This window comes from Montipora capricornis, chromosome 4 (assembly GCF_036669925.1).
Source record: "Montipora capricornis isolate CH-2021 chromosome 4, ASM3666992v2, whole genome shotgun sequence".
NCBI classification, from domain to species: Eukaryota; Metazoa; Cnidaria; class Anthozoa; order Scleractinia; family Acroporidae; genus Montipora; species Montipora capricornis.
In genome coordinates, this window is record NC_090886.1 from 32,625,972 (window position 1) to 32,643,471 (window position 17,500).

A 17,500-nucleotide genomic window follows, 5' to 3' on the forward strand; every position below is an offset into this window, starting at 1 on the left:
TATGGGCCGGAACCGGCGTTTTTTAGCGGGACGTTGCATGGCCGGCGTGCTGCATTCGACACTGCGTTTTATTAAAAGGAGCAAAATTTCTGAAGGCAACCAAAAAATAAGCCAAGTCTTTTTTTTAATCTGTCGCACAAGAGAGAGAAAAAAAACCCCGCGAGAGGATCACTTTAGCGTACTCGAAATTGTTTCATAACGGTCTATAAGCATTCGCACGTGCAATGAACCGCAGTCGATTACTTGGACAAGTGACTGGGTATCTCCCTATTCGTCGGGAATTGCTTGCAAAGATACTTACTGGATTTTTGAGTTAGGAGTACTTCATTGGATCTAGTTCAGTATTACAGCGAACCATGGAAAAAAAAAAAAAACAACAACAAATCCTTGAAGTACAATTCAGTCTCTCTATTCGACCTACATTCAATGTATGTGAATTCAACTCTCTTTGCGTCGTATACGAAACAAAGCGATGGCCCCTCAGGCTTTGGACTAACTAGCCTGATCTCAGACTGCCCAGGTCGCTCGTGTCACGCACTCTTCTCCCTTTCCCGACGGGAAAGGCATGCAGGTTCTTATGACTTGAAAATTTCTCGCTTGCCTATTTTTCCTCCAGCGTTTAAGGTAAGCCGGAATGGCACATACAGAAATCCGAGTTTAGCCTAAGGACATGTACATGTACTCATAAAAGCTATAATTGTGACAGCCAAGTCTTTGAATTCTTTTTTCCAATGAGTTCGCGCTTTTTCAGTTCAGATTAAATATAAAACAAGTAAGCACTTGAATTTGGTTGATGTTAGGGGTACTGACGAAGGTGAATGCTAAAAAGGCTGCTTTTCACTGAACTAAAAGAAAAATACTTGCATTACTCAAAGATGTAGGCTTCGAAACCAACGAACTAAATTAATCTCTTTCTAAACTGTGCAATAATATCACATCACGCTGTAACCTTTTCTCTGGCCGCTTTTTACATGTAAAAGAAAAAAATCAAGCAAACAACTTTTATAAATTTGAAAACTAACCTCCAATAGTTAAAACTTAACGCCGGTGTTTTAAACCTTAATACACGAACAACTACAATGACTTACAGTGAGCAAATCAGATGATAACAAACCGGAAAAGCTACCGTCTGAAGTCAATTATTTTCTTAAGTAAATATTAATTTCTCAGTTCTGATTTAAAATGACAAATGAGCTTTGGTTGCACAGTTCCAGTGAATTGCCATTCCGCAGCAATGCAACTGTGAAATGCTCTTTGGACTTATCTATTGCGTGTATGCATGCTAATGTTGCTATTTCGTAGATCACCGATTTCATTGATAGTTGGTGCTTTCCATGACAAGGGCACTGATATCATTTTTATAAATTTACAAACGCTTGCCAGTGTACTAAGCATGCGCAACCAAAAAGAGCCTGTAACGATCCGTGTGCTGTCAGAGTTTGACACCATTTACCACCATTTACCCTTTGAGTCTTGCATCGATGTCCACTCTTCACTCTGTATGCAGGTGAACTCTTCTGCCTTAGGTTTCTTTGCATGCAGATACAGCCAAGTGTACATCTCGTCTTGTCTTCATGGTTATCGTGACGAGGTGTCCAGTCTGTTTGCTGCTCTTCTTTTTTGCCTTTTAGTGATTCTATTTTCCTCACTAAACATGCCAGGTGTCCTCTAACTCTTAACGTCTTTTCGATCAGAGCGGTATAATGATTCCTAAGATAGCAACGCAAGTTTTCCTTTCAGCTCTTTGATCTGATCTACGAAGTTGATTAATGTTACCCATGCCTAAATATTCTTCAGTTTTGTGTTTTGTTTGTGAAAGTTTGCTTCTTTTCGCTTCTTAATTTCTCAGAATCCGACGATCTTGTTTATGTGAGTCCGGGAATTGACTACTTTGTTTTCGTGTACTGATCGCAGCCTGCAGCCATTGTGAGATGCGAGTAATTTAGAAAGTTTAGTTTCTAAATGGTAGACCTTTTACGCTTTCCACGAAAACGTCATCAACTGAATTCAGATCTTGTCATCCACACGCTGGAGATGAAAACGGTTTTGTCTTTGTACAGAAGAATTTGAAGATAAATGATGGCTGACAGAACACTCAAAATGAATTGACTCATGACCGTAAGGGTGATATTGTCCAAAACCAAGTTTTCCGACCCGCCTTCAAGAAGTAGGTCTGTCACATTCATCAATGCTCATAAACTGAGAAAGTTTGTGCTTGAACACAGATAAGGTCTTAGCACATCAATGACGTCAGGTACAAATTCAATGCCAAATCACCGCCTTCTTTATTGGGATTGAATGTTCCTCTGCATTTTGGACACTCGGCATTCAGGGCATGTCCAGAATATTCCACCACCTTTGATTCGGCAGGGCACAAGGGACACTTGTATTTAGCCTCCTGCAGTCCTTTGAGTGATTTCATCAAATTGCCAGCAACTTTAGCTCCACTCTTCTTATAAGCTTCCTTCTCGTCTTTACTCAAGTCATTCAAAGTCCAGTAGACATCGAAAAACTCTAGTCCAAGGACATCGGAATTCAGAACTCTAAAGAACCCGCTATCAGCCCAGTCATCTCCCCACGAATTCATCAAACGCAAACTCTCAGCATCGTAACTTGTAAGGACAACTGCATGTCCACCAGGGGCACTTGTTGAGCCCGTCTTTGAATTGAGGTACGATTTTGTGAGAATTCCCTTCCCCTTTTCTTGATAGAATTGACTGAATTGATCCCACTGGGCTCCAGTCAGGTGGAATCTTGCAACCACTGGTCTTTTCTCGGTAATCGCCTTCTTGGCACCATTAGTATCAACCCTTTCACATTGCAGACGATATTCTGGACACACCTCCCTCAGGACTTTGATAGTGGAAGCTCCTTTTTCCCCATATTTATTTATCAACTTTTTTCTCAACTCAAAGAAATCCGGATACCCACCATCTCTTCCTACAATGCGTGTCATGGCAAGGTGCATCACGGCTGCAGAGGCATTTGCATAACAGGTACCCCCATGCTGTTGTTTCGGCTTAAATCCATCATTTGCCTTATTGATGTAGACATTTAGATCAACGTCTGAAAGTACATCGGAGAGAGCATCTTGACTGAGGACAGCGCGCTTAGTCATGTCACAAACATCTTTGATGACATCTGGATGATTCACTTGAAAGAAGAGTTTGGTTTCATTATTATCGATGTCTATCTTCCATCCCTTTTTCACAAACAATGTGCGTGGTATTTCCTGAGTTTTGATGACGGAACTTATTCCGAACATGAACTTGGCTGGCTTCTCCCAACTTTCGTCCAGAATGCTGTACAAGTGACGAGGATCGGATAGGCCTTCATGAGTTATAAAACAGCTTACAATGGTGACACCCAAATCGCACAGCGCTTGAAGTGGAGGATCGTGTCCATCAGCTGGCTCACCATCTGAGAGAATGAATAGAATTTTCTTGTGATTTTTAAATTCTGGATGGGAAAACAGCTCGTTTGAATGCCGCATAGCTCTGATTAGTGGCGTTCCTCCATAAATGTAGGGTTCCACAGTTTCCATCAACTCATTAACCCGTTCGTCAGTTAGTTCTTGATCGCCAACACTGTCATGCAGTATTTCGGACGCACTTTGAACACTCATAATTTCCGTCCGCTTCGTTTACAGGCACTATAAGTTTCGCTTTCAATTCCTCCATAAGTTGTTTTCCCTTCTCTATTACTTCTTTGACTGACTCTTCTGTTGCCGATTCTTGAATATTTTGTCTTACTTGATCGAGACCCACCAAACTCAGTAAACCTGCGGAGTGATATACTCCCTCTTTCGCGAGGCTACCTACCCCCACTACGATTTCACGGCATTCTTGGGGTAGGATCTGGTAAACAAACCTTCTGGTAAACCCAGCATTTCGTGGCAAGTAGTATAGCATCGCAGCAGCAGTGGTATCATCAACGACTTTGAGCAACAAGTTCATATGTGCCCAAGTACGAACTCTCGGTGCTCCATTTGCTGTCAGAATGTCCAAAACCTCATTAATATTTTGTCTCTTCTCCTTTGACTTTATGGCTTTAATAGCTGATTGCTCCTTGTTTGCTTGACGAAGAGTGCTGAGCAAATCAAAGACCTCAGAATCCAAAGGACTTCCAAAAGCCAAAGCAAAGGTCTGATTTGAAGATGACACATCATGCTTGATTAGTTCGTCTACCACTCTGAATATAGACCTCGCCCAAGTTACATTGTCTCCTTCCACCTTGCCGCCAACAGTATTCCGCATGGAGCCGGACACGTCCACCAGAATGCCCATCAATATGCTTTCTGTATTCGTTTGAACAAAAAAAGCAAAAATAATTATAACCAAAAGCAAATGTTATCACTATCTCTGCTAAGAATTTAAGGCAACGATTGCCTTAAATTCTTGGTAGAGATAGAAGCAAATAAATCGTTATTTTTATAAAAACCACGAATTTTTTTTTTGGAATTTGTAAACAAGTTTCAAAAGGTATAGATAGCAGCAGCAGCAAAATAGACAGTCGTAGAGACAATACAACTTTCTTTAATTTACCAAACATGTTTCGACGGTACATCCGTCATCGTCAGTGTTACGAAGTTTGAAATCATCGTTAAATTTAGGTAGTGCGCGATGTTACAAAGTTCGTTGCATTGCGTGACAATATTACATACTTAAAAGTCTGAATAAGGAACATTAGGGGACTATAGGGAGGGAGTCAGGTTTATGTGTTTAACCTGTTTATTGAGGCTGGGTTTCTCCCATTTAATGTGCATGCATTCTTTAAGCTTGACCTGAAACCTATTAGCCGCAGAGTCCAGGATTCTGAAACAATCCTATGTACAGAATGTTCGACAAGACTGAACTCTGCAGATGCTTATATACGAGCGAAGACCTGTCGGAAAACAGATGCACACGCACTCGTGTGGAGAATTGTCGGCTGGTTCACCAACATGACAAGTATTAAAACTTGCACATGAAAATTTATAAACCTCACAAACTTGTTTCAATGTTACAAACATTTAACAATTAGACCCGTGGCCCTTGAGAGTGAAGGGTCTAATAGCGCTTTGCACTAAAGACGTCATGAAATTATAGACCCCCAAGTGACTCATACAAACAAAGTTCAGTCTGTAACAGGAGCACATGAGTAGGAGCTTGCCTCTCCCATTCAAGCCCTATGAGCCAACCTTTGCTCGTATCTTTCTATTTTTAGAACGCCACGAGTTCTTCGGCTCTGCACACACTCTTTAGAATGGCCAATCAGAATAAAGTTGTTGTGGAACAAAGACAAAAATAGCAAAAACAATGTATGCAAATTGTGCAAAATGATGTAAATTGTTGTAAATGACAGTTTCCTACTGAAGGATTAGTTCTAAAAATAGAAAGATACGCGCAAAGATTGACTCAAGGATATAATGCATTGGGAGGCTCCTAGTCATGGGCTCCTGGTCTGTAAGAGTCACAAGAGAAATGAGGCATAATATTCGCTTCAATCTTTTCGGTTTTAAGCGACGTCGACCGTTTTCTTGGCTCAATTCTCGAGAGAGAACCAGAACAATACAGAATTGAGCAGCTAGAACGGTGTTTAAAGTGTAGGAGGTTGAAATTGACGGGCAAACGTGACGACCTTTTTAAACGAGTGAGGGGCTGTATAAGGTCGTGTAACCGGGTGTTTCTAAAACGAAGACCTAAGACCCTATGATCTAAAACGAAGACCCACTGATCTAAAACGAAGACCCTGTGATCTAAAACGAAGACCCTGTGATCTAAAACGAAGACCCTGTGATCTAAAACGAAGACCCTGTAATCTAAAACGAAGACCCTATGATCTAAAACGAAGACCCCGTGATCTAAAACGAAGACCTTATGATCTAAAACGAAGGCCCACCTCAAAAATGTCAGAACGATGCCAAGCAGCTTATTGCTGGTCAGACGACATTGTGTGTTTGTGGGAACAGTGGAACATCCGAATGTGGTCTCTGAGTGCGTGTGCTCGAAACTCCCCACAACTAATGATATAGCGATGTTTCTTGTGACGTCACCCATTGTTACTATTGTACAGTAATATTCCAGCCAGAACCTAATTACCATTTTAACAGGTTCCAGCAAAGCAGACAAATATTATTGGTGGAGAAAATTCTGATCGTTTGGGTAAAACCTAGAAAAATGGACCACCTCGAAAAGTAGTCCTTTCATTTTAAAAAAATTCCACTGAGACTAGCCGCACCATTTGCTTTCTCACCCAAGCAAGCTGTTTTTTCGACAAATGGTAAACGCCCTCTGTCATCTATACATCATTAACATGACTAAAAGTGGACGGCAGGCGCTCAACAGTACTTCTCTTATTGTTGTCATTAGGGAGTTTAAGCAAAGACGACGGCTACGGCTACGGCAACGCCACAAAGCAAGAATATTATTGGTTAAAAAAGAAAAAATATTCGTGCCGCACGTGCAACACGAATTTCCGTGCATTTCTCTGCCGTACTCCACAAAACAACAACGTGAAATCACCAAAGTTTAGGTTTTGACGACAACGGGAGCATATAACAATGAAACAGTCATTTTCTGTTTTGACTTTAAAAACCGTTCTTACCTATTCAGTTACCGGATAGTTTGCCTGTACTGTACAAGGTGAACAAGACGGAATAATCACGAAATACTTGCAATAGCGCTAACTTATATTTTGGACTGACGTTTTCGTTGCCGTAGCCGTCGTCTTTGCTTAAAGTCCCTATTATTAAAGAAGACGCTGTCATCAAAAAGGAGACGGGAATGATGATCATAATGATAACGACGACGTTTTTGTTATTATTCCCTTTCTTCCTTCTGATGATACAATGTACCGTCACAGGTAACTTTTTCTTCATAGCAGCTGGGGGTGCATGTGGCCTTTTTTCGAGTTAAAAGACATGTATCTAAAACTATCTACCATTCGTTCAAACATGAAATATCGGGAAACATACCCTGCTGAGAACAGGCCATAGCGTGCGGTATCGTCTCTCTCAAATTGATGACCTGAGGATTTAAGTACAGCTTAAGCGTCAAGCACAAAAAAACTTAATGATTGCCTCGAGTGCATTATAATGCTAGTGAAAAATATCCGCGTTTGTGGTCTGGAAACTTTTAAAAGTCTTTTTTAAGCACTCCGAAATGAATTCAATTATACCGTCCTTCATAACGTCTCGTTATTGCAGCTGAGAATTGCGTTTGCTTTTTGTTGTTGTTTTCCTCGAATTTTAAAGAAAAGGGAATTTGAAAATTTTAGTTTCGTGTGAATGGTACTTACACCCGCTTTTAGCCATAAACAGTTTGCCTGATCCATGCAGATGAAAAGATCTATATCTTCAGGCTTGTTTACGGATACAATCGAAACCGAAACTTTCGGGGGTGGAAGCTGAATAATGAATAATGAATAAAGAGTATAAATAAAAAATGAATAATGAATAATTGGGTCTGAAAACGCCGGAATAATGAATAACGCAGTTAATGTGCCAGTGGAATAATGAATAATAGCAATGAATAATGAATAACCTACAAAAATTTAAAAAGAATAATGAATAATTCGAACTAAACACACAAAGAATAATGAATAATCGAGGTCCAATTATTCAGCTTCCACCCCCGAGAAACTTGCGCGTAAAGGAATTTTGCTTCACTTGATATTTTCCTAAGACAAGTCGGGATCCATTGAGCTCAGCGCACAAGAAAACAAAATTTCTGAGAACCTTACAAGTGATGCATTCTTAGGACACTGAAATGATTTAAAAACATCTGAACCTGTGCAAATGTTACTCCTAAAAAGTCAAGACTGGCAAAAAAGGAGGCAGATTTTTAAACTGTATGTATGCTGTAAACATGCGGATAATTCTCTCGATTCTGCAAGTTTTCACTTGCAATGCGGATAGGGCGTTGGAAATTTCTAGACAACATAAACTCTAAAACACAGGTGGGCCTGTTAGTATCATTATTTTGTTTGGCTTATATGATTTCATAGAGACTTCCAAAATATCGGAGTCCTTACCGTTTTTTTTCTTTTAACTTCCAGTCCGTGTGAAAAAGCCTAGCAAAAGTTCCGTCCGCCCAAGTTTGAAACCACTGGAACCTCTGTGAGTTTAAGCAGAAACCCATAAGGGATGAAACATGTAACGGGCGTTCACAGCTTCCGAATATTCAGTGCGAGCTGATTGGTTGAATGTTTCAGTGCTAAGTACCATATTTGGAAACCCCTCGCTCTTGTTGTTCCAAATATGGTACTTAGCAAATTGAATATTCACAAGCTTGTTTCCCTGCACACAAGGGGCCGTTACATGTTTCAACCCTTATGGGTTTCTGGTTTAAGTTAAGCTACATTCGCAGCGTATTTGTATAAGGCTCTAGTTAGAGGAAAAGCAAAATAAACTGGAACAAAGGGAGTTAAATAAGCACTTTTGTTATGAATTTTTTTTGTGTGAATCGAGAAATGACATTAGCCATTTCCAAGAAATTATATTGGTGAAATCCCTTCTCTTCTCTCACCACCTGCGTGGAGTAGATTCTCAGAAAAGACGGACGTTGTAATGTCGGTCATTTCATTTACTCAGAAATTGAATAAAAGGTCGTCATCTCTTTTTTTTTTTGCGAATCCGAAAGAACACGAGCTTACAAGTCGAAGGAAAACTGAGTCTTTATTTTACACCTCATTCTCAGTGGCGATGAGTTTATTTAGCAAAGAATCAAACAGACGAAACCGTTGTCTAGTAACTGTTTTCGTTGCAATTATGCATGAAGAGGAAAGATTGTCAAAATGACCGCGAAAAAATAGCGAAACTTGCGTGTTTATTATTGATTGAGTAGACATTTTCCCGAGAATGCTAAGGGTCTTTTTCTTACGGGAATAGGAAAATACTGCTGAGGACTCAAAGGAAGTTGTTTCCGTAGCAATCTTAGGAAAATGTAAACTCAAGGAAAATACCCAAAAATAAACATGCAAGTTTCGCTATCAATGCAAGAAAGACAAGCATTGACTGCTTAATTAAATCTATTTGCAATGCATACAGGGGCGGATCCAGGATTTTTCTTAGGAGGGGATGCATCATGCACTAAGGAATGAGATAGCTGACTGGTTACGTTTTTTTTTTGTGCAGAATACCAGTTGTATTAGAAACTAAAGCCGCAGGTCATCTCATGGAGGGGTGGTGCGCACCCTCTGCACACTCCCCGTAGATCCGCCCCTAGATCCGCCCCTACCATGGGAAATTACTTCTGAGGACTCAAAGGTTATGTGTACTTGGAACGTAAAAGTTGACAGAACGTAACCTCTCCAACGAGTGAACACGTGTTAAGGTCCTTTATACTAGCTGTATCGAAGCTGTTCTCGGGGCAATTTAAAACATACGAATGCTGTCTCGTCGGCTCATAATTCTTTAAGTGTTTTCAAGCGATATGAACGTTGTGTTATAGTGGCATTGTAAATAAATTGTGTCAGATAGTATCGTCGTTTCATTGTGCCTTCACTCCATGATCTCACATAACCAGACTAATGATCCTTACGGTTTTGTACCTTAAAGCAAAAACGCCGAGTCCGTGTCCGATGGCTTCGCGTCCGGAGAAATTTTAATCTACCAAAAGCTTTGTGAGCTTGTAAAAATGAGCTTCTGCTTGCAGTTTATTCAAAATCAGCTGATATCAAGGCTGAGGATTAGGAGAGGAAATCAAATGATCGATTTTGTAAATCACATGATGTCACTGGCCATGGTTCTCACGTTCCCATTTCTCCCTTCTTGGTTTTTCCCTTTTCTTATTTTCATGTCGTTTTCTGAACAAAATTAATTTTCAGGAAACAAAGGAAGTAATCTGTTTAGTTTAGAGACATATTCTCATTTTCTTGGAAATTCGTTCTTTCTTGGAAGAGAGCACATAACATCATGAGTCAAGGAAAGATTAAGGTTCGTTATTAATTTTACTCGAATTTTAAAGGAGAGGGAATTTTAAAATTTTAGTTTCATGCGAAAGGTGCTTCCCCCGCCATTACCATTAGCCATAAACAGTTTGCCTGATCAACAACTGTCTTTCTTATTATGTATGCAGATGAAAAGATCGATATCTTCAGGCCTGTTTACGTATAATCGAAACCGAAACTTGCACGTAAAGACAATTAAATCAGAATTCATTTATCGGCACTACCAACATCACTTGTTCAAGAAAACAAAATTCTGAGACCCTTCAGTTGCAAGTGATGTGTTCTTAGGACACAAAACCATCTGAACCTGTATAAATGTTTATACTCTTAAGGTTCAGTCTTAATCTTGATCGCCCAAACTTTAGCATACCCATTCTGCAAACTGGCAAGTTTACCTTAGTGTCTAAACGCGATAAAGAATGTAGCGTTGGAAATTTCTAGACAACGATGGTGGGCCAGCCAGTATCGTTCCTTCCGTATGCCCTATGTGATCTCAAATACACTGTTAAATTATATATGTTTACCGTTTTGTTCCTTCAAATTCCAGTCCGCGTGAAAACGCCTAGCAATGGCTCCATCCGCACAAACTTGAAACCAAAAACTTTGTGATCTCAAAATGAGTTACTTTCGATATCAGGGTGTCTTCAAATACAGTTCTATATTTGGACTAAGCAAAATAAACGAAACAAAGGAAATAAAATGATGTGAGCCCTTTTGTTATGCAACTTTAGAGTGAATCGAGAAATCTCATTGGCCATTTCTTAGTCGGGATTTTATTCGCTCAGCCGTTCTCTGTGTGGTCACGCAACGGTCCTCCACACTGCGTAGGAGCCTACATGCCTGGAGTAAATCATTTCTCAGAAAAAGAGCGGCGTTCAGTTAACATTTCAATTCTTTTAATTTTCTTAGAAAATGTGTAAAAGCCCTTCGTCCTTTTTATTCAAATTCGTACGAACATGAGCTTACATGTCAAAGGAAAATTCTTAGTTTTTCTGCTCATGTTTAGCGGTAAGGGACTACAGTTTAGGATCTAGTCTTAAAACAATGGCCTGTGACTTGTTTTGTACCTGCCGCAAATAATTTAATATTTGCAGTTGTGAATCCTATGCGTAAGCTATGAACTCCGGGCTTTTCCATTTTACAGGAAGTTTTTTGTCTGCTTGCGGCCATAAACTTGGCCTTTGCCGATAATTTATCGGCGCTGCGATAAATTTGATGATTTGACAAATTTTAATCCGATCCTTTCGCACATCTTCGTTACTACTGTCGGTGCAGATTTTCAAAAGATGCGCGACCACTTAATTTTCCCCGTTACTTTACACTGAAATATCATTCACAAATTTACGCGGCAATTTTCGCTGGATACATTTATAACTTTCCTTCGAGTTTTGACCCTAGCCATGAAAAAGGTTCGTAGTTGCAGTTTATTTCAGCTTATGTTTGTTGACAATTCTCGTTGATTCTATTGGCTGGTTATTTGGCACAATGCAAATGACAAGATGTCACATTCCGACGGTCGGAACTGAAGGGTGGCGTGCAAGCAGACCATTTTTTCCCGTCCCAATCCTCTCGCAGCTGCAAAAAGCCTGGTCGCTGGCTATGTGATGGTCTTTTGTTTTATTTAGACAAGTAATATTAATAGTAATTTGTAAAGAAAATGAATATTTAATGTTTGGATGCCCTTTAAAAGGTAGAACTTTTGAATAAAATTCCTTATTAAATTCTCAACCTCGGATAATGCATTTCGCGTGCTCTGATTGGTTCACTCAATCTCGGTTATCAGCTCATATACCTTAGTTTGACCTTATATGGTAAATGATTGCGCTAAGTGTTGCTAAGCTAAAAACGTTTTCGCCGGAAAGCGAAATTTCTCTCTGAATAAAGCCAAAAAAGAAAAAATATATAGTTTGTAGAAACTTTGATCAATTCCGAGGTTTAGAAGTACACGAATTGGCAAGAAATGTTTTTGTAATGAGCCTACGTCTGTCTGACCACAAGGTATTACACAACATCGCATCTTCATCAATTTTTTTCGATTTCGCTCTGATTTTCTCTCTGTTTTTCGCGCCTATTTCGTACTTCCAAAGTTTTGGAGCTTAATGAAAATTTAATAAGACAGTTATTCCATTCGTGCTTACTGGATATGAGGCTGGTTATAGCCAACTCGGCACTACTCGCCTCATTGGCTATTTACCACCTCATATCCAACGCGCACTCATGGAATAATTGTTAAATAATCGGGCGAGAGCGAGTCAGAATCACGTCCGATTTTTCGCCTGCCAAGATCGTCTTCCTAAGAAAGTTATTCGGTTAAACGAGGCCGTTCCAGTTTCAACTGAACATAACAATAATTGGGCAGTGATTTATACTTTTTTTTATACTGTCCTACACAACCCTTTGATATTGCAACTGAGAATTGTTTCTTTTCGCTGTTGTTGTTTTCTAAGAAAGCTCAAACTCTAATGGGGTTGACTCCCTAAGTTTAAAATGGTTTCAATCCTATCTGACTGGTCGGAAGCAGAGAACATATGTAAATGGTGCTCTGTGCATGTGTTCTAGTCTTAACACCTGGACTGTATGCTGATGACACTGGCCTCACCCTTACTTCTCATGATCCCAGTGACCTCCAATCAAAGCTAAACAATGATTTTGGCAAAATTCAATCTTGGCTTCAAGCAAAAAATTTTTTCAAAATACTTCACAAGTTAATCACCAAAACTTAAGGGGTTCAGATAAAAATTTGTTTACTCCCAGACCTCTCCTGAAGCAGGGAAATGTAGTTTTCATTGTCGAGGCGCTACACTGTGGAAGAGCCTTCCCATTCAAGCAAGAAATGAAGCCACCCTCACTTCCTTTAAAGCATCCCTGCCAGCATAACTTGTTTGTTTTATTATCACAGTAAATATAGTATTCGCGTTAATATACACATCTTCAAACTTAACAGAAACATGAGTAACAACCCTCACTGGCAGGAGGCAACCAGTTGGATTTTCCCAATGCTCGTAATGATGCGCAAGGATTATTCCCCAAAACCATCACACCCAATCTGGTTCCACGGACTCCCATTGGTTAGGGAGGTGGAATAGGGTTAAAAGCTGACTCTCACTGCATTCTGTCCTTCAAACTTGATCACGCGCCCACAAGAGAAGACGGCGACTTTTTTTCGTTGGGTTCCAAGAAATTTCTTGGATAGGCTAAGAAGACCCTGATGGCGGATCCACGGATGCCTGTTTAGCCGGCGCAACCAGGGCAACTTGCAGATCTGGCATGACCAGCACCACTTGCACAACCGGCCCGGCCAGTGCAACCAGGGAAATCCAGCCCAGCCAGGACATCCAGCTCAGCTATGGCCAGTGGATCATGGAGACCTTGATCTAGTTTCTCCTGTGTTTGTGTTCGGTTCATTTGTGCTAGGGTTTTTCGTCATCCCCGTTTTTCGACCTGGAAGGATTCTACAAGACCTTTTCTTATACCTCCCAACTCAAATACGTTTTCCGATTGGAGGAGAACGTGCCCACGTGTCATGGGTCAAAACTCACCAACTCCCTAGGGCGAACAAAACTCTAACAACGACTTGAACTTTCGACTCGCACGTGATAAGGAGGTGCACGTTTGAAACATGGAGGCAAATTCCGCGTAAAAATCCGTGTATTGTTCTCTTTGAGTTGGGAGGTACGAGGGTCTCGGGGAAACAAACTCACTATTTCCCTTGGGGCCAGTGATTAAGTGCTTAGTGTTGCACTTGTATCATCACAACCTCAAAGATTTTCGAGCACGCCTTTGCATCGGTGAATACATACGCCTTTTCCAAAATGGCCGCTATTTAGATATTCCTTTGTTGTTATCCAAATTAGACCTTGATGCCTCGTTAAGGCAAAATATTCTTTTGAATTTTAAGCTTAAGAACGAGGCATCCAGGGCTAATTTGAATAAAAACAAAAGAATATTTAAATGGTGGCCATTTTTGAAAAAGGTGTATGGTAACGTGCAGTCTACGTTGGCAAGAGCTTTCACGAAACACAGCAAAACGGAGAACAATTTGTTACCGTTCTTGCTCACAGTAAGAAAGAACGGATTAAAGCTCACAGCAAGAAAGAATGGATTAACTGAAAGCAAGTAACTGCTGACTATTAATTGCAAGGGTTGTATTTAGAATTCGGCGTTTTCCGTTGACATCATCGTTGTCATTGCGGTTAAGGTGCCATTAGCATAAGTAAATAGAGCTATCAATAACACCTCTGTAGGACAGAAACTACCATTATTCCATGTTTAATGCAGTTGCGTACGTTGCCAATGCTATCTGTAAATTCCCGAATTAGCGCAAGGCGTGCTTCTACCGAACTGATTAGGAGAAAAGCGCAGTCTCTGTATTCGTAAATAAGACGCGGGGGAGATGAGGTGGTGCTATTACGAGTTTGAAGTGGAGGATGGGGGTTTCGCTAATAAGAGGATTTACGGAAATCCTCGTAACAAATAAGCGCGTTCGCATTACCTTTTGTCCCTTTTTACAAAACACAAGGCAGGTATGTTAGTTCATTGATCCGCGTATTTTCCTGGTGGTAGCGCTGGGATACAGGGTAACTGAGAATAAAGATTAAGTCCGTTGACGGAACACAACATAGAGGAACAGCGAATCTGAAGATAATTTTAAAGAAAACAAAAGAATAAGGGCTTCAGGAATAGAAACCGCGGTGTTAGTTAGAAGAACACTTAAAAAACAGTACGAAGAATAATACCCTGCCCTCCCCCTTCCGAATAGGTTACCCCGTGCACGCGAAGCGCAAAAAGAAGTTGGCAACCAAAGTTCAAAACTCGAACCAACGAATACTTTATTTGCCCTTGCGAAACTAGGAACATAACAGAGGAGGAAGAAACGACGTTGCTAGGTTGTCTTGACAATTGACTTGCACAGTGTAAGCATCGACAGCACAGGAAATCGCGGATCAAGGTGGTGCGGTAAAATCAAGCTCGCGGCTTATGGTATTCTGTCCCCAGGGTAGGTACCTTCAAGAAAGTAACGAGACAATAACTGTCAGTTTTCTCCAGGATAAGTCACACGCGCCCCTCAACGAAATTTTCTCTTCTCTTCTCTTGGTGGCAGTTAAATTCCTCACGGCAACATTTTGATTGACGTCCAACTAAATTTTACTTTGGAAATATCAAAGTAAAATTTAGGTGGACGTCAATCAAATGTTGCCGTGAGGAATTTAACTGCCAGCAAGAGAATAGGACTATTGTCATGGAAACATATGATCGACTTCCACCAAAAATTTTAGTTTCGAAATTTGATGTCGCTGAGGGGCGCGTGTGACTGATAACCGCAGTAACCCTTTTACTCCCAACTAATGACACGTAAAGAGAGATTGTATTAAACGCCAGAGAATTTTATTCGTCAATGGGGGCCCACTCGGGGCTGAAATCGAAGGACTAATTAACAACATTTAGGTCCGCTCAAAAATTATGTCCCCTTAAAATAATCCTTTCACTTTCAATAGTGCCACTTATAGATTTTACTCTAACGATAGACGACTTTAATCACCACCCCCCCTCGGTGCTGAAAGGGAAAGGAAGGGGCCCTAAGGCGAAAACCAACCTATTACTGCCGAAAAGAACCATTTCATTTGTTTGCTCTAAATTGACCTTTATTCCGTCTCGGTTTTCTTCCTATCCCCCAACTTACACTGCATGAAACCAGCGCCAAGGAAAAGGCAGTTTCCATAAAAAAAAAAATACCTTACGCAACGCGTTTCCGTGAAACGGCACTGAAAGGACAGGTTGTTGCTTGTCGTAAAATCATGAAAATTTTCTGGAAAGTGTCTCACTCGATATCAGTACATAACAGGCGAGAATGAGCTAAAACCAAATACATTTTAAAAAATATTTGGGATAACGCTAATTTCAGCACAACGTTCGCAGTTTCCCGAAACGCGATGCTAAGACTCTCTAATGTCATCCTGAAGAGTGACGCGACGAAACCTACATGTACACAGGGTGCTATAGACAGAGTGAAACTTGTGGGGCTGTGTATCATAAACAAAGAAAACCAAACTCGAAGCAGGCTGTCAGTTACCTCACTACAAAGAATGGTCGAGACCACAGACAATTTGGTAGTCACAGCGAAATTCAACCCGGAGAGATGTGTCCAGGATTGACCCTAATTAGATGCACGTAGATTTCAATAAGCGTTACGAAGTGTCCCTTTCATTTTTCCCAAACTTCAAAATCACTCGGGCCTCGGAATACAAACAATTAGCGTCACACTGCTCGTCAAGTAAAGATAAACAGATACATTTACCCTAAGCTAAAAATAACGCGAACGTTTTACCCTTAAAAGGGTAAAGGATGCACTTACCCCAACCTGAAAAAACATGGTTAGTCCGAACACTTGTTGGAAGAAGGTACCAAACGCTTATACTTAAAGGAACACTTCGTGTTGGATGTCATCTAATTAGGGTAAATCCTGGACATAAGTGACCCGGAGCATCTGCATTCAAATATAGCATCCAACAGCAGGTCCATCCTGCCCGGGGCTCTCTACTTATCTGAGATTTCAGATTTTTTAAAATGTGGATTCACGAAGAGACGATGAAAAAATATCAAGGTCTCAAATTCGAAAGAGCATAACAGACTCTGATACTTCCGACAATGCAATTAAAATATCAGATCACATGCTTGGGTGCAAACGGGGAAAAAACTATAGTTCACTTGTCTGCAGCATTCTCCTTGTATTAGCCCACATGCCAGCAAGCTCTCTCGGGGGAGGACGAGGGGGTAAGGAAAGAGGACTTTCCCTTCTATGCTCCCCTACCCCCTCGAGAGAGCTTGCTCGCTGGATGTGCAAATGATGGTGTCATATTTCAACTACCTCTAGCTGTGGTTTCATAGCCCATTTCATTATCAGCATCGATAAATTCTGAATTCCGTGGATTTTTCGTACACAATAAACTCAACAAAATTATCTTGATCACTTCTCTCAGGAAATATTTATGCAAATCAATTGCTTTCAGTTGTGTAATACCTTCGCTCAAATTTGAAAACTCGTGTGTATGATCATTTTCGTTTTGGATTTTGCCAGCAGTTTTCAATCAAAATGGCCCAACGACTGCAAATGTAAATTAACTGGGACTCTTAAGGGTATAATTTGAGATAAACTGAACTGTATTTATTGAATTAGAATGGGCTAATGCTACTGCGTGTATTGCAAGAATAAAAGACTCCTCAATCGGACCCGTCTTGACATGCAACTGAAAAGTTACTGCTACTGATTGCAAACAACTACATTTGGAGTACTTTAAGAAACAAAGAAAACCTTCCTAGCTTTCCTTAAAAGCAAATTGGCACTGGAAAAAAAATGAAAGCAAATTAACGATCAGTATGCAAGTTACAATTAGCTAACATGCTCTTCTTAAGTCAGGATTTTAAGCTTTAGCGACAATATTTATCTGAGAACTGAGGGTGTAATTAGTATGGTAATGTAATGTAATTGCTGTTAACATTAATGTAAGTATTGTAATGTTGGTAAATAATAATTTAAAAAAAATTAAAAAGGATGCCTTATCTGCTGCCATAG

At 40.3% G+C, this 17,500-nt stretch overlaps 1 protein-coding gene and 1 pseudogene across 2 annotated transcripts in view; both read right to left on the reverse strand.

Moving 5' to 3' along the window:
* LOC138045955 (uncharacterized) overlaps nucleotides 1-8,288 on the reverse strand; it is an 8,397-nt pseudogene extending 109 nt beyond the window's left edge.
* A 6,446-nt stretch (nucleotides 8,289-14,734) lies between these two features.
* The window catches only part of LOC138045964 (ataxin-2-like protein), a 48,797-nt gene continuing 46,031 nt past the window's right edge, over nucleotides 14,735-17,500 (reverse strand). For both annotated transcript variants that reach the window (XM_068892606.1, XM_068892605.1), the window contains exon 23: nucleotides 14,735-14,934. In XM_068892606.1, the coding sequence (XP_068748707.1) occupies nucleotides 14,906-14,934 (29 nt within the window). In that variant the 3' untranslated portion in view covers nucleotides 14,735-14,905. The remainder of the gene's footprint in view (nucleotides 14,935-17,500) is intronic.